Raw genomic sequence first — 23,235 nt, 5'->3', positions numbered from 1 at the left:
TGCTGCATTGTCCAACATTTTCAGCAAGGTTATTCAGAAGTATTTATTTGATTGGACCATTCGGTGATTGCGAAAGGCATTGTATAAATACAAGTGTGTTTGTTCTTTCTCACGGCCGTTACCTCTAGTTTCTGTGCTCGTTCTTTGCTGAGTGGCTCCAAGGGAAAATTCATATTGTTGTCATCTGCCAGAGAGCGCAGATCGAAGTAATATTTGGCATAAACACTAGCAGGAACATTAATGTTAAACTGTAGCAGCTCTAGGAACTGTCTCTCCATCTCATTCCTGTTGGGAAAGAAAGCAACAATGACAGTCTTTCAAGAAAGAAAATATACCCGATTGATAGAAATGGAAGATAATTGATGAAAAAGCTGAACCACAAGTGTAATTGGCTTCAACAGACCAGAAACCTTGGAACAAGCAGAAAAAATAGCCGCGGCCAACAGCCAGACCATTGTGTTGTATCTTATGAGCCATTGCAACTCTCAACATTGTTTGTGAATCTATTTGCACATTTTCATGCTCTAGATGCATCTAGCTTCAAAGATATCTGCTCTCTCTAGTCAAATAGCCTGTTGATGCTCACCACCTATTACTTCCAATGGAAAAACCACCACTAGAGCATGGTACTAGAAGATAATTTCTCTCTGTGGAATTGTCCTGGCACAAATCCCCACCTTTGGGAAAAGAAGGGAGAATAGAGAATTTGCTTTGTCTACCTGATAATGCTGAACAAACAATAAATTTATATTTCAACTGGAGCCTCCCCTACCTGCAACTGCAGATCCTCTTACCAGTCATCGACACATTATTGGAACAACCATCATCTAACCAGAGATGGTAAGTTTAAAACAAGAGCTCGGTTAGGAAACACACCCTTAGATAAAGGGCTGAGGAAGTCTAGAACTTGACACACCCACATGCCCAAAGCTGTGGTGGTTAAAGGAGAGGATCAGCCAATAAACACTAGTGACTTTGTTAGGTAAGAGTGGAGGATCATGGAATCAAAGCAAATAAATAAAGTCAAGATACAGATCAGCCATAATCTGACTGGCAGACTCGAGGAACTGAATGTTCTACTCCTGTTCCTAATGGGAACACAAGTTGTCAGATCCAATTATTAAACTATACGTACTCTCACACTATAGCTTTCCTATCGTTTCAGTTTCACTCTCAAGGGAGCCAACTAAATCTGCAAACAATGAAACCTACAAATGTACCTTTGGTTTTAAGGCACATCTTCAACTTGCAAACCTGTGGGGTTAGCTGATACATTTGCACTCCAGGCTTATGAATTACAAAGTTGCACTCGGCGAATACACAAAGACCGAATTCGATCATGCAAAGTTGACATAAGCAAGCAACAGATACTTGCCATTCATTTAACAAACTGAAGCACAGATGTAAACAGACCTTAGAAGTTGAAATGTGAAGCTGGTTTGCTTTAAGTAAAAAAAGAACCCAAAAGAACTGCAGATGTTGGAAATCCGAAACAAAAACAGAAGTTGTTGGAAAAACTCAGGTCCGGCAGAATCCGTGGACAGAAATCGGAGTTAACGTTTCGGGTCTGGTGACTCTTCTTCAGAACTGATGGTAGCTAGGAAAAAGTCTATTCTTGGCGAGTTTGCATCACCAGATTTAGATAGGAGTACCTTTGTAATTATAATTACTGCATATACAAGGTCTGAAGTAACATGACATCAACAGGGCATTCTCGATGTCAAACTTCATAATGGAATACATTGCCCATAAATAGAATTAACAAAATAAAAATATTGAGTGTGTGCATGTGTTGTGGGGTATGGGGGTAGGGGGGGGGGGGGGGTAGAAGGGGGGGAGCATGAAAGGGGTTCAGTCCTCTTTCTTTCTGAACTCTAGCATCTCTACAACAGATGAAAAGGATTCATATGTTATGCATTATCAACAAATGACTCAGAGCCACTTTCACCAGGATGATAACAGAGAGAGATTTACTGCGGAGGTAACAAACAGACACAAAGGCCTCGGGCAGTCGCCACGGCAACAAATGGACTCTCAGAATGTTGCTGTTATCATGTCAGAGGATGAGGGCCCTTGAACCTGCAGAGGCGCATTATAGAAAGGCTTTTAACAGGAAACTGCTCTTCGTTATGCAACAGGCTAATACATAGGTAGCATATACTAGGAGTGCTGCACTTTGCTGCCCTTGACATTCTACAGCCATAGAAGCTGTGCGTTTCTCGATGAGCTTTATTTAATAATTATCTTAAAATGAATCACAACGTCCACTTACTCTCATCTTTTACGAGCTTCCATTTTGAGCAAGACTGAACAAAGACACTAATGTGAAAGACAGCCTCAACCTTCTTTTTAATTCACTTGTCATTCACTCCAACAATCACAACAAAGGTCTTAAGAGGAAGCATCTAAAAAGTGTAGCAAGGAAATAAGGCTGCAGCATCTCACGAAAATTTGCAGCAAGTTTCCCTCTCTGTGCGACCTGTGAATGTTCCTGAGAGCAGTCGGGATCATTCATCCAATTTGTTTCCAGAGCATTGAAATCATTCAGTACCTCTAAACAGTGTGCTGATTTTAGTAAATAAGTGACAAATGCATAGCTTAGTGCCTAATAGATCACCATCTCACACAATTAAGCCTAAAGGGTGTCATTTAGTAAATTCTAGGGTTTAAAAACTTTTAAAAGGGTAAGTGAAAGACAGAAAAAAACCCTATTTAGCAGCGTATAAAACATTTTTGTTTACAAAGTATCCGACTGCTTTGAATTGGAATGCACTGTTTGAAAGTGGCGGAAGCAGATTCTAATAGGAATTGGACAGATAATTGAGAAGGAAATGTCAGTAAGCCTATTCTCCCCTATATGATTCTATTCAACTATAAGCAGAAGTTTTAACATGTTTCTGCAGAACTCCCTTCAGTACAACATCAAACCATTTTCTACTTTTATTGGGTATGCGAGGAGTTCTAGGTTTTGTAAAGCAAACTTCAAATTGTGGGCAGGTTAACAAATGCCAACTCGAATACTTACATATCCTCGACCGTCATGTCTTTCAGGATCTGGCAATAGTCCACGTTCCAGACAGCCTGATCATCCCAGACCTTAGAAGCAAGCAGGATGGCTCCCAGCACGATCCGTTTCCAGTTACTAGGACAGATATCTATCTCAGCATATGTCAGCAACCTTTCTAGGTATACCTGAAAGAAGCATTGTTCAATCAGTTATTACTGCATTTATAAACAAAATTGAAAGCAAAAAATTTACTGTGTGTAAACAAATGCCAAAAATGTTCAGATAGCTCATTCATGGGGTAGGGTGTGTGGGACTGCCAAAACAGCCATAAATAAGGGCAGTGCAGCACACAAAGCGGGCAGGCACTGTTCAAATTCCAAGACTGACTCAGAGTAGAAGCCAAGCATGTTCTTGAAGCAAGGGTCATTCAGGCTATCCTACATAGATGTGGCGCTCAAGCACGACTGCACTACACCTTGAAGTAGGAGAATCTAGGACTGTGCCCACAAATGCCCATTTGGTTTCAATTTCACTGCCCAAAAGTGGTGCGAACTAGAGTAAGAACAGAGATCAAGACAAACTGGTCTGCTCTTGTAGGTTTCTTGGCATTACAACTGCAGTAGCTAAGGAGTGGTAAGCCTGTTTGGTTGGGTAGTGGTGCATGTTGACCTAAAAGAGTAAAATAATGGAAAGAAAACAATTAAAACAAAAGCCACGTCAATGTGTAACTCTGACGATTTTGTTACGGAATGAATGTGGATTTGAAGCTGTGATTCACAACAAACCAACTTCCTTTCACTTCACCATCCATGGGTAGCAAGACAAGATCACATACTTCCCCACTACAGGGGAAAGAGAGGACAGAGTTAAAATTTACACACTTGCAGCAGCTTCAAGCATTGGAGGGAGATTGTCAACTAGCTTTCTCGGTCTGTGTTCCTATTTCTCAACATGGAACAAGATAAATAAGAAAAAACATACACTTCAAAACAAAGGCAGTAGGTCACCCGAAACCAATTAGCTTCTCTCAGTAGTTAGTTTCATTGTTGGAATAGCAGAGGACTGGAAACAAATCAACACTTAATTTTTTAGTTCAGGATAATGCAGTACAAAAAGAAAGATCAAACAGACATCTATACATTAGATTATACCTTCAATTCCCCACCCCTTGTGCAGTTTGTTGGCTTTCCTGCCAAAAGAGACCACCCATCGGAATAAGGTCCTGTGTGAATCAGCGAATTTATTCTACCTTGTCTACATGATCTTTGTTCAAGTAGAAATGTAGAGGCTCCAGAGAGCCAGCACTCACGAGCTTACTGCTTGCTGAGAACAGTGTAAAAGTGGCAGACGTGCATTCACGAGCTCTTTCGAGGACAGTTCACTTAATTGCATTCAGAAGCATGAATGCTAAATAACTACTGCCTCCCAAAACTGGGATATGAACAATGAATTCTGATGCACCAAAAGAGATCACCTGAACCAACAGAGACCAAGAATTAAACATCTTCGTCACATCATTTTGAAGGTGAAAACAATGAGAAGGCACAGTTAGACATGGAGAAAAAGTGAGAGAAAAAAATAAGAGGAGTACATGAAGGACAAATAATCTTGTGAAGCTCAACCTACCAATCACTGAGCGAATTCTACTCACTATTTGAAGGTTTATGAATCACAAAATCAGCTCCTTTGCTAACACTTTTATCCATATAGTACAATGTTATGAAGAAATATGCTAATAGCAATATTTTTAAAGCACCATTGGCTCTGAGTGGAGTCCAAATAATACTGTATTGGTGTGTCAGACCTACAGTTACAAGAATACAAGAGGCAGAAGGAGTAGACCATTAAGCCCGTCAAATCTTCTCACCCGTTTCATACATTCATGGATGATCTTAGGCTTCAACTTCACTTCCCCATCAGACCACTTCCCATACTCCTCAACCCCCTGGGACACAAAACATTTATCTATTTCAGCCTGAAACAGAGAGTCAACGATGAGAGCATCCACAGCCCACTGGAGGTAGAGAATTCCAAAAATTCACAACTGTTTTGAGTAAAGAAATGTCTCATCTCAGTCTTAAATGACCAGTCCCTTATCATCAGACTGTGCGCCCACGTTCTTAACTCTCCAGCCAGGGAAAATAAACTATCTACCTTGTTAAGACCCTTCAGAATCATGCACGTTTCAATGAGGTCACCTGTCATTTCCCAAAGCTCCAGAGAATCTACGGTCAATACATTCAGCCTGTCATCAGAAGAAGCGGGAGCAGAGATAGGCAATTTGGGGCCTTAGGCCTGCCCCTATATCTATCCTAGGCCTCAACTGTTCTTTTGCACCAGCTCATCAAAACCATCAATATTTTAAAAATCCACCTTCTCTTTAAATGCGTTCAGTGATCGAGCCTCCACAACTCTGTGGTACAGAATTTCAGACATTTAGTACCATCTGGGAGAAGAAATTCCATTGCACCTCAGTTTTGAAAGAGTGCCTTCTTATTCTACAACTATGGCCCCTAGTTTGAGGTGGCCCAAATAACTAGTGAAAAAATCTTCTCAACATCTAACGTGTCCAGCCCTCTCAGAATTTGAGATAACAAGGTGTAGAGCTGGATGAACACAGCAGGCCAAGCAGCATCATAGGAGCAGGAAGGCTGACCTTTCGGGCCTAGGCCCTTCATCAGAAAAATGAAGGAGGGTCTAGGCCCGAAACGTCAGCCTTCCTGCTCCTATGATGCTGCTTGGCCTGCTGTGTTCATCCAGCTCTACACCTTGTTATCTCAGATTTTCCAGCATCTGCAGTTCCTACTAACCCTCTCAGAATTTTGTATGTTTCAAGAAGATCACTCCTTATTCTTCTAAGCTCTAGTGATTAAAGGCCTAATCAGTTGAACTACTCTTGATGAATCCAACCCTTCATCCCAGGAATCAGCCTGGTGAATCTCTTCTAAACTGCCTCCAGTACCGGTACATATTTTTTAAAAATACCGGAACCAAAATTGTACACCGTACTCCATGTGCAGCCTCACCAGCACCCTGTGCAGTTGTAAGCAAGACTTTTCTACTTTTAAAGTGGGCAGCCCTAAAACTAAAGGCCAAAATTCCACTGGCCTTCTTAATTACTTGCTGCATCTGCATGTAAAATTTATGTGCTTCATGCTCAAGAGCACTTAAATCCCTTTGCATGGCACTTTTAATTAAAAAATTAATCATTAGTCTGCCTTTCAATTCTTCCTATCAAATTGCATTACCACAAGCTTTCCTACGTTAAATTCCACCGACTAAATTTTTACTCACTTAATCTATCTCTATGCCTCGTAGATCCCTTATATCCTCATCATCACATGCCCTGCCACTTATTTTTACATCATCAACAAATTTGGATACATTACACTCTACCCCTTTCTGCAAGATTGTAAATAATTGAGGCCCTAGGACAGAGTCTCATTATGACTTTTCGACCTGAAACAGACCATTCATCCCGACTGTCTATCTTCTATATGTTAGCAAATTCTCAATCCAGTTAGTACATTACCCCTAATACCTTGAGCTCCTATCTTGTGCAATGACCTTGTGTGAGACACTTTACCTTGTACCTTCTGGAAATATCATAGGACACATCAGTGATCAATCTTCTACTGCAGATGCTGCTCACAATGTGGTCTCCTCTACAGTGGGGAAACGAAGCATAGATTGGGTGACCACTTCGCAGAACACCTACGTTCTGTCCACAAACAAAACAGTGAGCTTCCAGTTGCCTGCCACTTTAACACACCACCCTGTTCCCTGGCCAACATCTGTCTCAGGCTTGCTGCAGTGCTCCGACAAAGCTCAGCTCAGCGCAAGCTGGAAGAACAGCCCCTCATTTTCTGCTTGGGGGAACCAGCAGCCTTCTGGACTCAATATCAAATTCAATAACTTTATGGCTTGTGCTCTTCCCTGTCCTTCCCCCAATCCCCACACACCAGGCCTTTTTAATCACATAGTCTGCTATTACACACAACCCTATTGTTAGCCACTAACAGTCTCCATTAACAGTTATTCGTCCTCCTAGCCAGATCATTATCCACTTCTTTGTCTGTCCAACTGTTCTTCTTTCTCTTTGTGCCCTATCCCCACCTATCGTTTACTCCTTACCCCTGTGACCTCAACCTAGCTTCTGCATATAAACTGACATTTTCCTAGCCACCATCAGTTCCGAGTAAGGGTAACTTGACCTTAAAGGTTAACTCTAATTTCTCTCCACAGATGCTGCCAGACCCGCTGTGCTTTTCCAGCAATTTCTGTCTTTGTTACGAATCTTTACTGGACTGCTTCCAATGCAAGTATATCATTTCTCAACTATGGAGACCAAAACTGCACACACTACTCCAGGTGTGGTCTCACTAAAGCCCTGCACAATTGTAGAAAAACTCTCTCATTCATTTATTCCCATACACCTTGAGATAAAAGTCAATATGTCATTTGCCTTTCTAATAAGAAAATGTCCCAAACTCTACGAGCCCTTATCTAGCCTATCAACCTTTTGTGTACCACCTCATCATATGCCTTTTGGAAATCCAGGTAAAATGCATCTACTAGTTACACGTACAAAAAAACTATGAATAAATGTTCTCTTCCGTAAAATCATATTGACTGTGGCTGATCATGCTATGATTTTCTAAGTGCATTGTTAAGACATCTTTAATAATAAATTCCAGCAACTTTCATGACAGTGATGTCAGACTAACTGGCCCTATTTCCCTATTTTCTCTCAACTTGTGTGACATTCAAATTTCTTGGAGCCACTTCAGAATCCAAGGAATTCTGGAAAATCATAGACAGTACTTCCATTTTGTCAGCAACTGTCTGTTTTGGAACGTGTGATTGTAGGACATCTGATCCTGGGGACTATTCATATTTTAATTCATGGTGTTTCATCAGATTTTTCCTCCCTGCTGTTATTAGTTTTCTTACCCTAAATGCAAAAAATACTTGGACAATATCAAGGCTTGGACTGAAAAGCAGTAAGTAACATTCATGCCACATAAATGCCAGGTAACGACCATCTTCAACAAGAGATATTCTAACCAACGGCACATGGCAGTCAATGGTGTTAATTTTTGTGAATCCCCACTATCAACATCCTGGAGGGTTACCGTTGATCAAATACTGAACTGGACTAGCCATATAAATGCTGGACAGAAGTCAGAGCCTCGGAATCCTGCAATGAGTAACCCACCTGCTCTTTCCCTGAAGCCTGTTCGCCATCTACAAGACACAGGTTAGGAGTCTAACAGAATACTCCTCGCTTGTCTGGATGAATGCAGCTCCAACAACACTCAAGAAGTTTAGCATCATGCAAGACAAAGCAGCCCGCTTGATTGGCATTACATCCACAAATATTCAGTCACTCCAACCCGACGCTCAGTAGCAGCAGTGTATACTACCTACAAGATGCAGTGCAGAAATTCACCAAAGCTCCTCAGACAACACCTTCCAAACCCATGAACACCTCCATCTAGAAGAGTAGCAGATGGAGAGGAACACTAGTACCTGCAAGTTCCCCTTCCAAGCCACTCACCATCTTGACTTGGAAATATATCGCCATTCTTTCACTGTCGCTTGATCATAATCTTGGAATTCCCCTCCCCAATGACACTGTGAATCTACCTACAGCACACGGACTGCGGTGGTACAAGAAGACAGCTCACCAGCACCTTCTCAAGGGCAACTAGGGACAGGTAATAAATACTGGCTGGCCAGTGACACTCACATTTGAGTGACTGAAAATATCACTGTCCACGTATCCAAGGGACCAATGTTTACTTTAGCTACTCTCTTCCTTTTTATACACTTGTATACAATGTTTTTTCTATAAACCTAATAATTTTTTCTCACATTCTCATTAAAAACCAAAGCTAGAAGAGATTGGATAATCCTAGTCTAATTTGCTTTTTTCGTAAACAAATGAAAATTGCAAAAAAACATTTTAAATTAGAAAGGGAGAGACAGCTGACAAAAATATCTGTACTCTCTCATAACAGGGTCCAGAATGTGTAATAGTGTTAGGAGATAATATAAAAGGTAGCTGTTTAATTGTTGTACAGAAAGGAACAGGCAATATAATTCCATCTGAAAATCTCTTGCCAGCACTCCATTCTTGTAGTCTTTCATGTTTGCCTTGGTGTATAACCTAGGTTACATGGGTTTTGTGTGCTAGGTCAGTCTCTGGTATAATTCAAAGCATGTACATCAGTCACAGAATCAGTATAGTATAGCACATGAAGAGGCCATTTGGTCCATCAAGTCTACACTGGCTCTTTCAAACAGCAATCTAGGTTATTCCAATTCCTGTTTTCCAAATTCCCCATTGAAAGCTGCTACTGAAAGCTATCTGGCGGTGCATTCCAAATCCTTCTTCCACATACTGGCAAAACCAGAGGCAATCGCCTTAAACCTGTGCCTTCTGGCTGTCAGAGATAGTAGGAACTGCCGATGCTGGAGAATCTGAGATAACAAGGTATAGAGCTGGATGAACACAGCAGGCCAAGCAGCATCAGAGGAGCAGGAAAGCTGACGTTTCAGAAGGGTCCAGGCCCGAAACGTCACCTTTCCTGCTCCTCTGATGCTGCTTGGCCTGCTGTGTTCATCCAACTCTACATCTTCTGGCTGTCAACTCTTCAGCCATCGAAAGGTTTCTGTTCATTCGTTGACTATCTTTGATTTCAGTTTTACCAAATCCCCTCTAAGCCTTTTTTATTCTAAGAATTAGTCCTCCAGGTTCTCCGATCTATCCACATTATTGCATCACTAACATAAAATTCTTCACACGAACAGGATCTGCAGTGCAAATGAGCTGTTAGGTAGAAAGTAGTAAATTTGCCTGTGACAAGCTTGGAATCAATCTTTTCATCCTTAGTATAGTTAGAATATGGTACTTACTAATATGCAGAAATAGTTGAGGCAAAGAGCATTGAGCTGAAGCTAGATAAACACATGAAGGAAAAAAGAAATATGCTGATCAGCTGCAGTGAAGTAGAGTCAAACTAGCATAGACCAGTTGAGTCATTCGCCTGTTGCTTTGCGGTGAATGCAACATATATAAAACAATGGAGCTATAAACAAATGGTTCAGATTCACCTGTGCAAGTTGGCAAACTATTATGTAATATAAGCCAAAATATACTGCAGGGATGAGAAGCAACATTACCACCTAGTGGTGATATTCTTTTTTAAAAAAATACAAATACAAGCACCTTCACCACATGTCCCAACTTTCAGACTTCAAACAACTAAAAGATTCAGCATGAATCAGCCACTCCTACGTTTCAAATTCTGAGAATCAATGCACAACTTCACAAACTCCAAATATATTTAGAATCTTACACAAGAGATCATGTGGCTCCTTGTACTTGTGCAGTCTCTCTGAAAGAGCTATCTAATTAATCGTATTTCCTTGCTCTTTCCCCATATACTCGAAAATAAATATTTACACATTCCCTTTGAAAGCTGTCATTAAATCTGCTTCCATCTTCCTTTCAGATTGCGTATTCCAGGTCATTATAACATGCTTCTAAATATAATCTCTCATTTTGCCCTAGTTCTTTTACAATTACCTTAGATCTGTGGTTAGTGACTCTTCGACCAATGAAAACCGTTCCTTGCTCCCCATTTATTTTATCAAAACCCCTCAGTTTTAAACAACCTTACTGAATCTTCCTTTAACATTCTCCACACTAAGGAAAACAAATCCAGTTCTTCTAATTTTGCCACATTATCATTGATGATTCACATTAAATTAAAAAGATAAGAAGTCACAGACTTCAAAGAAGCACAACTTATGCAAGCACTGAAACTTGATGAGTTGACAGGTATCCCATTTTTCAAAGGAAGAGTTAGAAACTGCAACACAGAACAGTTTGCTGGATTCATTAAAAAAAATGCTTCTATGTGTATGCAGGGGACTGATAAACACCACAGTATCTGGCTGAAAACACAAGGCAAGTAAACCCTTCACAAAAACGGAAGTACAATACAATGTTGTGAATAGATGGCAACTAAGTACATGCAGCTGTTTGGTTTCATTAAAGTATCCTGTCCTCAATCTTCAAATACTGGGCACAATTTGGGAAGGCAGTATATGCTAACACCATTCTTGTTTAAGGGTCACAACTTGCAGAAACATTGTCGAAATCACCACTGACTGAACTTTAATTTTGAAGTGGAGGAATTTCTGATGAACACCACATTTGCGACAACACGAGCCCCCAGAAACATTCTGTAATCAGGACAGGGAATGTTTTTTAAGTTGTGGGTGTGGGGAAATAGTCAGGAGTAATCTAGTTGAAGATTAGTGGCAAGAGGCATTGTGCAGTGAGTTGCAGCTGTAGCTACTAACTCTGGCTACAGCTTGATACAGAGAAACAGTAGGAGAGGGCGGCAAGCAAGGAAACAGCAAAAACCATTTTCAGTTTTATATTTTTTGGAGAAGGTAATGACACCAAAGGATTCTCAAAGAAAAATCGTTTGCATTAAAAGCAGGCCATCACTTCTCAGCTCATGTCTTTTGTTGAATGATGACTTTTATTTCAAGAAATATTGAACAGACTCTAGAAGCCATAGCAGTTCTGCTACGGATTTCTATTCTTTTCAGATTTCACTAATTTTGTGTTAAATAAAAAAAACCTCAAAACTTTCTTTGGAGACACTGAATTGAATGCGAATAATGCACAGCTACTTTGTTTAGACCATGTACATGGTTAATGATTGCTGCAATGTCCTGAATTGGTGCAAAGTATTAGGAATGCATGGTATCACAGATGTATAATGTAGGGCAAGTTCCTTACCAATGTTACTATTGCACATTCTGCAGTCAATTGGGCAGCACCGAAGAGAGTCCGTACAAACCGGTATATGTGTTTATGTTCTGGGTCACGTTCACAATAATCTACTGGCACCTCTTCTCTCTGCAGCAAGATACAAAATCTCAAATAGGTATATTGATAAGACAAAACAAAAGTAAGAACAATATTTTGACTTTTTTTTTTTAAAACTGATGGGTTCAACTACATTCGTTAGGATTATGCCCAATCATCCAACTCAGTACCCTGTGTCGCTTTCTCCACATAGCCTTTAATCCCCTTGATCCAAAAATGATTGTCTGAATAGCTATAAATGAGAGGTGGAATGTGCAGCGAGACCTGGGTGGTGTGCTGGGCTTTATGCCAGGAGCAGCGACATCTTGCTGCGATTGTACAGGGCCTTGATGGGACCAGACCTGGACTGCTGCGTGAAATTTTGGTCTCCTTGTGTGGGGAGAGACATCCTTGCTGTGGAGGAAGTGCTGCAAACGTTTGCCGGGCTGATTCCTGGGAATGACAGGCCTGACGTGTGGGGAGGGGGTGAGGATTATGTTTGCTGGAATCAGGAAACGGGTGGGGGGGGGGGGATCTCATGGAGGCCTGTGGAATTCTGGCCGGGCCTGGCCAGGGGGGCCATGGGGGGGGGGGGGGATGTTCCCGATGGCAGGGGTTCCGGAACTAGGGATTGTGGTCTATGGACGCAGGATGGACCGGAATGGGCAGAAGTTTCTTCATCCCAGGAGTGACGAGCCCGTGAATTTGATCCCGCAGGAAGTAATCGAGGTCAAAACTTTGCATGATTTCAAGAAATTGGACATTGCACTCAGGGGCTAAAGGGATCAAAGGATACAGGGGAAAAGCATGAACAGGCTGGTGAGTTGGACGATCAGACATAATCAATGGCAGAACGGGCTCAAAGAGCCAAATGGCCTACTCCTGCTCCTGTTTTCTATAATCATAGCTAACGTTTCCATGACTAAACAATTTCCAGGCCCTCAGGGGAATATTCTGTTCGTGACCTGAAATCCAACTACTTGGAGGTGCAGAACAAAGGCCACTAAATGACTCTCCTCAGTTATCCACATGTCTGGGCACAGTATGCAGGGAACTGTTGGAACTAAGAGTCCAGCAATGCTGGCAACCTCAGGCACCTCACCCCAGGTGAAATGTTCAAATATGCACTTACACAGCAAGTACAAACCAAGTAACTGGCCGTCTGGAATGCCACAGCCAGCCAGGACCAGCCCTCCCCTTCCTACACAACTGATTTCCCAGCAGAATGAATGGATAACGCATCAAAAGTGGAACACTTGGTACAGATTTACATCTACACTAATGTAGAACACATGATGACTCAACACTATCTTACCCTTGTTGCTTTTAAATGAAACAACAGATTATTTCGTAACTTAATTGAAGCATTGCTACATGGCATATTGCAAGTGTTCTGTACAGAGCAGACTTTGTAGCACTACACCCTGCCAGCAGATGCAGGGGGCGAAAGAAACTTAAAAATAAAATGAAATCTTATCTCCTCGATGAACTGGAGTAAGTAAACTGGTTGGCATGACACTAAAGTAGAGTTCTCATTCCTGATCACACTCCAGCAACTCTGACGGGAGGGCTTGCTTGCTAAACTATATCTGCCTTTATTCTAGCATTCTGAACTATCTGCACTATTCTAGCAATCTGACTAAATTTCACAGAATGGAAATCAGAGGATAAAGGGTAAGAGGAAGAACGAGCACACTGGAAGAGCCAATTGATAGCTCATACAATGGCAGTAACAGTAACAGAAACAGAAATTCAGAAAAGCCAATCGAGTGCAGTATTTGGTAAATTTCAGAAAAGCACAGACCTACTAGGTTAAACTACTCAAGTCCTGTACATTCCAAAGAACAATGCAATCATATGGATAATCACAAGCACGTTTAGACCCACTATGTCTACATAATAAACCCAAGCACTACCAATTTGTTAGTCCTGTTCATTTTTGAGATCGGTTAACGTGATGAGATTGGAATAAAAAGAAAAGCACTTACAGTCAACGGGTGCATTTTCTCATCAAAAATATCTATTGATCTGTCTGAATCTCTGCAGGAAGAGCACAAGTTAACATTTACTCCTTTCATCACTTGCAATGTAAATTCTGCTGCTCCTTCAACTTACTTTGCTGCCACCCTCTGGAACTTCCTTGGCTCAACTTTTCCACTTGTTTCATGTTTTCCAAACCTCCTTAAAATGCTGTATATCAACTGAGCTTTTAACACCCTCCAAGCACACAGCATATCTACACTGACTTCATTAATTTCCTCCAATTTTTTTTTTTAGAATTTGTTCCTCCCTTTAATCTTTCTGTGCAATTACAACAGCTTTGGCATCCTTTGCCATTTCTTATATTAAGAACCAAGTGTCTTAAATAATCTTTAACAACTGAAAGATCTCCAAAATGCTTTACAGCTAATGAAGTAAGCTGCAGTGTAGGAAATTACTCTACATGGTCTAGCTAATGCTTTGCAGAGTGTCCCTTCCATTTTCCTGCGAATCATGAAGGTTCTTTTGCACTTAATGTTTACAACACAAACTACACAGTCTTCCATGTTCGACTAACTATTGCGTGAGAGGATGGCACTAGGTCTTGTGGCTCTTCAGTTGCTATAGGGGATTCTTTTCTCTCCTCAATATGATCAGCTTTTTATTGTCTGATAAATTGAAATGCCTTTCCTCTGCTTCCTATTACCAACCAATACTCTGTCCACGTTGATAGGTTACCTCCTACACTATGCATTCTTATTTTGCATACTAGCCTTTGATGTGGCACGTCATGAAATGCCTTCTGCAAACCCAATTACAATATATCCGCTGGTTCCCCTTTATCTACATTGTTTATTTCCTCAAAAGGACCCCAACAAATTAGTCTAAAATGATTTTCCTGTTCCCTGGCCGATATCTCTGTCTCAGGTTTGCTGCAGTGCTCCAGCGAAGTTCAGCGTAAGCTGGAAGAACACCACCTCATCTTCCACCTGGGCACCCTGCAGCCTTGTGGACTCAGGGGAGTTCAAGCCCTAAAATTATTGAACTCAGGGTTGAGTCCTAGTCCCCAACCCCACCATCATACACCAGGCCTTGTTATCACACAGTCTGCTATTACACACAACCCATTGTTAGTAGTCTCCATTAAATGATATTCACCCTCCTAGCCAGGTCCACTCCTTTGTCTGGCCAATTGTTCTTCTCTCTCTTTGGGCTCTATCCCCACCTATCGTTTACCCCTTAATCCTCCCTCCACCCTGTCTTCTGCATAAAAACCGACATTTTCCTAGCTACCATCAGTTCTAAGGAAGGGTCACTGGACCCAAAGTGTTAACTCTGATTTCTCTGCACAGATGCTGCCAGACCTGCTAAGCTTTTCTAGCAATTTCTGTTTTTGCTTCTGATTTACAGTATCTGCAGTACTTTCATTTTTTTATTTATGATTCTCCTTTCACAAAACTCTGCCTGATTGCATTGAAATTTACTAAGTGCGCTGGTAAAACTTCCTTAACAATAGATTGCAGCATTTGCCAGCTTATGACAGAAGCTGGGCTAACTGGTCTATTGTTTCCGAGTTTCTGTCTCTCTCCTTTCTTGAATAAAGGAATCAGATTTGCTATTTTTCAATCCTATAGGACCTGGCCAGAATCTCTAAAATTTTGTAAAATCTACTATATCTCAGATGGCTCTTAACAGTATAGGATGAAGTCCATCAGGCTTCTGTTTTCTAATCATATTTTAGTTTGAACAATTTTCTCAGCATACTTTCCCTGGTGATTGTAATTGTGTTAAGTTCTTTACTCCCTTTCACATTCGGATTGATGATTATTTCTGACATGATTATTTATATCCTCTACTGTGAAGGCGGGCACAAAACATCTGGTCAATTCATTTGCTCTCTTCCTATCTTCCATTACTAATTACCCAGATTTGCTCACCAGAGAGCTAATGCTCACTTTAATGACTCTTTTCCTTTCTAAACACCTTCAGAAACTCAGTGTTTTATATTTCTAGCTAACTCTCACAAGTACTCTAATTTCTCCTTCCTTATTAATCCTATTAAGTTTAGTCACTCTTTGGTGTTCTATTATATCCAATCCTCTGACAGCTCATTTTGGCAAAATTATATTTAATGCCTTTAGTTAGCCATAGATGGCGCATCCTTCCCTTAGAATCTTTCTTATTCAGTGAAATGTATGTTTTCTAAGTATTCTGAAATATGTGCTTAAATGTTCTCCACTGTACCTCAACTGATCAATCCCTCTGTCGAATTTGCTGCTATAGAAAAGGTTGGAGGTCAAAACAGCGAATGTTTTCAAGTAGTTATATATAGTTCTTAGGGCTAAAGAGATCAAAGGATATGGGGAGAAAGCAGGTACAAAGGTACCAAGTTGATGATCAGTCATGAACATACTGAATGGCGGCGGAGGAGGCGGTTCAAAGGGCCAAATGGTCTACTCCTTTTATTTTCTATGTTTCACAAGTTTAACAGTTCCCCAGTTTGTTTTAACCAGCTCTAATTTCACATTCTCAATGGATCTTGTTTTCATTTAAATGACGAGTCTTAGATCCACGGTCCTCTTCCTCAAATTGAAAGCAAAATTCAATCATATTACAATCACTGTCTTTACTGAGAGGTCACTAATCAATTATATTTCACTGCACATTAACAGGACTAGGATAACCTACTCTCTGGTGGCCAAAAACATACTGCTCTAGGAAGCAATCCCAATTACACTCCATGAACGCATCTACATTGCAACTCTGATTCATCCGATATGTAGATTAAAATCACCTATGATTATCACTGTACTTTTCTACTAAATCCCTTTAATTTTTTTTTCTTGGTACCCTGATCTATAACGTAGTTTATGTTCAGGGACCTATAAACCACTCAATGACTTCTTAACCTACATTATTTCTAATTCCTACTCAAACCGATTCTACTTTCTGATCTCCACACTGAGGTTGTATCTTTCTATTGTGCAGATATCAACTCGAATTAACAGAACTGCCCTTCCATTTTTACTTAGCTTCCCGTCTTCCCTAAATGTCATGTGCCGTTGAGTATTCAGGTTCCAATATTTGTCACAGAAACAGAAACTGCTGAAGAAACTCAGCAGGTCTGGCAGCATCTGTGGGAAGAAAGCAGAGTTAATGCTTCGAGTCTGCTGCCAGACCTACAAAGTTTCCCCAGCAACTTCTGTTTTTGTTTTTCCAGATCTCCAGCATCAGCACTTTACATTCTTTACTTTATCCCAGTCTTGGTCACCTTGTAGCCATGTCTCTGCAGTGGTTATTTCTATTTATACTGTTGTCATTTTTTTTTAAACGAACGCTATGTACATTCAAAAACAGAACCTTTAGTTATGCCATTTTACTACTTTTGCGATCCATCGCCCTTTCTACTGCTGCACTCTTGGTTTGTAGACCCTAGCCCTTCACACAACATTCTGATTACCAAGAGATAGCAAGAACTGCAGATGCTGGAGTCAGAGATAATAAAGTGTAGAGCTGGAAGAACGCAGCAGGCCAGGCAGCATCACAAGAGCAGGAAAGTTGACGTTTCGGGTTGGGACCCTTCTCTTGACCCAAAGCGTCAACTTTCCTGCTCCTCTGATGCTGCCTGGCCTGCTGTGTTCTTCCAGCTCCGTATTCTGATTACTAATGCCCTATTTTGCTACCTTGTCTCTTTGCCTTATTTTACATAGAAACAGTGAAACTAGGACCAAGTGTAGGTCCTTTGAACTTGCTCCACCATTTAGTATGCTCATGACCGATCCCCTATCTGAACAACATATCCCTGCTTACTCGCCTCACCCCTTGACGCCTTTAGCATTTAAAAATTAACCAATCACTTCCTTGAATATACTCAGTGACCCACTCCACACAGCCTTCCTTGGCAGCAAGGTCCACAGGGTGACCACCCTGAGCGAAGAAATGTTTCCTCATCTCAGTCCTAAGTGGCTTACTCTATACCCGAGACTGTGATCTTAATTCCAGCACCTAGTCTGGCTAGTCCTGTTAGAAATTTGTACGTTTCAATTAGATCCCTCTATCCCTCCCTATCTGATCTTCTCTATTTAATTTATAGAACTTTGTCAAACTTTCTTTGTCTCCTCCAGGACTGAGTCCTGAAGAAGGGTAATACGTGAAACATTGACTGCTCCTTTCCTCCAGATGCTGCCTGGCCTTCTGTGTTCTTTCAGCCTCTTATTTGTCTATCTTGGATTCCAGCATATGCAGTTTTTTTTTGTCTCTAACCTTTATTTCTCTCTTTCGCTATTTAGCTTAGAGACCTGTTTATTGCTCCAGTTATATGACTTGCCACAGCACTGGTCCCAGCACAATTCAGGTGAAGACCATCCTAACAGTATAAATCTCACTTTTCCCAGTACTGGTGTCAGTGTCCTAGGAAGCAAAACTCATTTCTCCCACATCAATATATTTAATCCAGATTCAGAGTCAGAGACATCTGCAGAGGGTTCCAGGAACAGGGGAATTATCTATTCTAAGTTGAAATTTTCCAGGCAATTCCTATATAATTCCATGTGTACAAGCTGCACAGGGTCCTGCAGTGCACCTTCAATTGAATGTTTGGTGTCTGACAACTGGGAAATGGGAAGATTTGGCCCATTGTTTTTGGTATCTTCTACCATGGAACAAATACAAACAGCATTCCTTTGCTGAGTTCAGAAGTTCTCCCAACCTTCAGGCAATGTACTCTTTTCGGCAGCATTATAAACCTCTTCTTTTAATGTAATGGTACCTTTAAAATTATTTTACTAGTCACCAATGAACTACTTTTCCCAATGATGATTTAATTCTTCAAGGGAATAATCTATTTGTTGTGCATTAATTATTATGCATCATTATGTATTAATATTTTAAAAATATGCCGTTGCTTTTCAACCATCAAATCTTTTAAACTAGTTTCTTACACTTATGCAGTTTTATTTGGTTAGATTTAAGGCCAAAGGTTTTGATTTAAGTAAATCACACTCAAATGGAATTAAAATTACATCAGAACAAATGGTCCACCCAAAGGCCTTTATCTTTTGGATAATGCTCAACCAGTCCTTGACATATTCATCCAGAAAACTCTCAAATGCCATGAACTCTCAGTTTTCTTGTGAATTTTGATTGTTGTGGTTTATAAGATAATAAAAAAAGTCAACGCTGCACTGTCTCAACTAAATATACTGGAGGTATCATTCAAGTTATCTAAATGCACAATTAGGTCAGAAAAAGTTGTTTTCCCAGAGAATAATGGACTTGGATCAAAGGGTTGGTTTCATGCTGTACAACTCTGACGGACTAAGCTGTCAACTCATGCAGTGAGTTCATGGTCACCTTATTTCTTCAATTGAGAAATGGTGCAATTTCTGGAAGACGTGAAGGTTGCCACCTACAACCTTGTAATGTTGTTCAAGCCATTTAGATCTTCTGGACTAGTTTTAATCACTTAAAGAGGTCAGACAGAAAATGGCCAGACTTCACGCTTGCACAATTGGCCTAGATTTTGTTTGTTTTTCCTTGAGGTTTACTTTGTTTTGGGTGGGATGGCAAGTGTATGCAACATAACAAGGATGTTATAATTGTGTTAAGGCTAGAAGGATAAGTAGGCCTTCTCCTCCATTTCTGTTTGGGTTTTTCTCAAAGTTTCAGGTTCCTCCAACTAAAGAAAACACCATTCATGCCTTAACACATCTTGATTTGACTATTCCAATGTTCTCCTGGTCGGTTCCCCACCTATAAACTCCAGCTCATCCAAAATTGCTGTCCACATCTTAACTTGCTTCATTCATCTATCACCTTCATCCCCACTATTTGCTGACCTAAATTTGCTTCCAGTGCAGCAAGCTCTTAATTTAAAATTTTCATCCTCCTATGAAAATTCCTCCATGGCTTGACTCCTCCCTAACTCTACAATCACCTCTAGCCCTACAACTCTCCATGAGCATCAAATTCTTCCAGTTCTGACCTCTTCTACAGGCCATTTTACACCACTTTACCACTGATAAAATTCTAAGGTTTTATTATGCTGCAGCTCCTGTATAAATACAAGTTGATGAAGACGACAACCTTTCCTCTCTTTTTAGTTTTGCTCCATTAAAAATGATTACAGTCAATAGTTTAGGGCAGTTATCAGAACTATGAGTGGTAGAGGAAATCACGCTGGTGGCCGCAGAACCCAAGGCAATGCTTTTAAAAATTGACTTCCTGAAAATTCACAGGGGTTAATTGACAGAGTACCAACATGCTATGACATCCACTTTGTAGAAAAACCTTGCATCTTGTGAAACACCACACACTAGCTGCTAAAGGAAGGCACTGGCTAATTAGTAGTAGTCAAAAGGAACAATTTGAGAAAATCCAGATTACCTGTTCTTTGTGTGATAATATATTGCAAGTGTAACGCTGTTAGAAGAGGAATACAAAAAAGTTATTAAAACTTAAGCTGTTAAACACAAGCAAACTTAAATAAAAGTTTTCACAATGGGCTGACAAATACAATCTTCCACCATTTCTCACCACTAACTACCTTGCAGAGCAAACAGCATTTCCCTACCATCCCACCACCCCCAATTAAAGTCAAACTAGGCTTCCTTATAGAACTTTTACTGACTGACTTACATCTGCATTTGAAATATAAACGAATCACAGTTTAAGATGCAATGGTACAAGTAACTTGCCAACAGAAAGCAAAGACAGGCATAGGCCCATCACACTCTCCAGACATCTCAAAGTACTTCAAGTCCAACAAATTACTTTAAAGGTGCAATCACTATTGCTGTGGCAGCAGATTTGCACATGACAAAATCCCATAAAAGACAAAGGAGATTAATGATAATTTAATCTGTCCCTGGTGATGCTACAATGAAATAAAACATTGGCTATGAGAAAGGGAAAACCCCACTTGCCATCCCACCCAAAGTCGTTCCAAGAGATCTTCCATACTCAGCCAGAACTGCCACATCTTAATCTGAAAAATGGCACCTCTAAGCTTGTCAGCCCAAATGATGTGTTTACATCCTAGACTAGGGCTGGAGTCTACAACATACGGTGCTGAAGTGAGCAGAAGGGCAGATACTTGAATCAGGATGATTCATTTAGGTAATTCACAACAGTTAAGATGATGCAAGTAAACATACTTGAACTTTTAGTGCCCCACAATTAGGTAAATCTAAACTGACAGAAAGGCAATCTCACTTATTAATCACCTACCATTTAATTGTGCTTTTTAGGTTAGGTTGGCTTACAGTACTGTCGTCAATAAATATTGTTGAACATGAGCTGTATTTTTTAGTAAGTTGACCAGGAGATACCTGCATAAAGAAATGAAATCAAATTAGTTTGGTGGAAAAATTTGTAGCACAGCAGCACGGGATACAGATTACTGCACAAAATAGGTATTAATCTTATGTAATGAAAAAGCCCAAAACATCAAGAATTTATTATTATTAATATAACGTTTTATAGCTCATATCACTTTGAAATTTCTTAAACCACCTCATACAAATGAGTTATTATGCAGATATATGCACCAGCTATTATGTAAGCAACTCCTTGTAAATAGTAACAGCCTATTAATTTGCCCCATTTTTGGTTGATGGAGGAATACTAACTATGACACTTGAAGAACTCCCTGCTAAAAGCTACTCCTTTGACCAAACTTTTGGTTACTTGCCTTAACGGCTCTTTCTGTGTCTTGGCATCAGGTTCTGTTTAATAATCGCTCCTGTACACCAGCTTGGGATGTTTTGCTCTGTTAAAAATGCTTTATAAATGCAAGTTCAGCTGCTGTTGCCCTTGAAATAATATGATAGAAACCATGATGTCTACTTGAACCACATTTCCTTTAGTGAAACTATACTTTTACTGAATCAGGAGCAGGCTTTTCGTATGACCATTCTCCAAATGTTTTGATAGCCTCATTCAAACATGAAGCCAAAGTATTTTAGTGGAGTCTAAAACTAGAGGGCATAGGTTAAGATGACAGAGGAAAGATTTTAAAAGGGACCTAAGGGACAACTTTTTCACACAGAGGATGGTGCATGTATGGAATGAGCTACAAGAGGAAATGGTGGAAGCAGATACAATTTCAACATTTAAAAGCCATCTGGACGGGTACATGAATAGGAAGGGTTTAGAGGGATATAGGCCAAATGCAGGTAAATGGGACTAGATTAATTTAAGTTATCCGGTCGGCATGAACGCGTTGGACAGGGCTTATCCATATCCTTTAAGGTAAGCCAACAGTTATTCACTGCAGTTTTAAAAAGCAGCTTCACTCTTAATATCCAGACTGTAGCAGTAGCAAGGAAGTCTGAAACAAGAGACGGAGGTTGTGTTCGACCTCTAATCTGGAGCATTGCCATCCACTTTAAATAGGGTTAATTTTGTAGTTAACCATAATTCTCTCTCACCTGCAGGGTAGTATTGTTTGACATTTATACATCATTTAAAAATGCCTAGGAAGCCCATCTTAATTACCAAGGCTCATACTGTAGTACATTCTGAAGAGAGCAAGTTTACAAACAAACAATCTTTAACTTTCTATGAACACTACTATATCAGCAGGATTGACTGACTAATAACTACTCAGCTGGACCCACCATGATTATGGCACATTGTCTAAACACCATCTCCGTTTCTCTGTAGCATTGCCATGTTCTTGTTTCTCCCAGTGTCACCAAGAATTAAAGATCCGTCTCATTGACACTGCTTTGAATAACCCAGGTGAAAAATCGTAGGAACATTAAATAAAAAGTGACATGGCATGCTTTTCTAATTTCCTTAAATACTTTCATTCATCGGTCGCAAACATGTCGAAAATAGGGGGAGTGCTGTGTGATCGGACAAATGGTTAGAAGGAATATTTCACATGAAGCAGCTTCCAGGAACACGCCTCTCCTGGCATATAACAAATATTACATGAACCTGCTTGTGCAGCGCTTCAAAATTAAATACAGTGTCTAAATCCATTTTTTCCCTACCTACCGTTAGTTCTGAAGAAGGGTCACTTGACCTGAAATGTTAACTGATTTCTCTCCACATATGCTGCCAGACCTACTGAGCTTTTCCAGCAATTTCTGTTTTTGTTTCGGACTTACAGCATCCGCAATTCTTTCGGTTTTATCTAAATCTAAACCATCCAGCAACATTCTGAAAACTGAATTGTAAACAAGCAGCACTATTCAGTGAGAAAACGACTCGCCTCTCAAATTAACACTTTGGCTGCAAATCAATACTGAATTCCAAGTACACGGTCTTCCATTATTGAGGCTTGCAATGTAAGAACGCCATTATTATCTGCAGGAGTGGTCCCTCAAACATGGTCTGTCATTCAATA

The 23,235-nt window shown here is 40.3% G+C and overlaps 1 protein-coding gene across 3 annotated transcripts in view; it reads right to left on the bottom strand.

Moving 5' to 3' along the window:
• The window catches only part of ccnyl1 (cyclin Y-like 1), a 61,121-nt gene that overhangs the window by 5,745 nt on the left and 32,141 nt on the right, over window positions 1–23,235 (bottom strand). For all 3 annotated transcript variants that reach the window (XM_048599549.1, XM_048599550.1, XM_048599551.1), the window contains 6 exons: window positions 21,108–21,208; window positions 20,265–20,300; window positions 13,889–13,940; window positions 11,832–11,951; window positions 3,026–3,192; window positions 123–285 (listed from right to left, as the gene is read on the bottom strand). In XM_048599549.1, coding sequence (XP_048455506.1) covers window positions 123–285; window positions 3,026–3,192; window positions 11,832–11,951; window positions 13,889–13,940; window positions 20,265–20,300; window positions 21,108–21,208 — 639 coding nt within the window. The remainder of the gene's footprint in view (window positions 1–122; window positions 286–3,025; window positions 3,193–11,831; window positions 11,952–13,888; window positions 13,941–20,264; window positions 20,301–21,107; window positions 21,209–23,235) is intronic.

Source organism: Rhincodon typus, chromosome 7 (assembly GCF_021869965.1).
Source record: "Rhincodon typus isolate 14 chromosome 7, sRhiTyp1.1, whole genome shotgun sequence".
NCBI lineage: Eukaryota > Metazoa > Chordata > Chondrichthyes > Orectolobiformes > Rhincodontidae > Rhincodon > Rhincodon typus.
The sequence above is the reverse complement of the archived record's forward strand: the minus strand, read 5'-3'. Positions and strand labels throughout refer to the sequence as shown.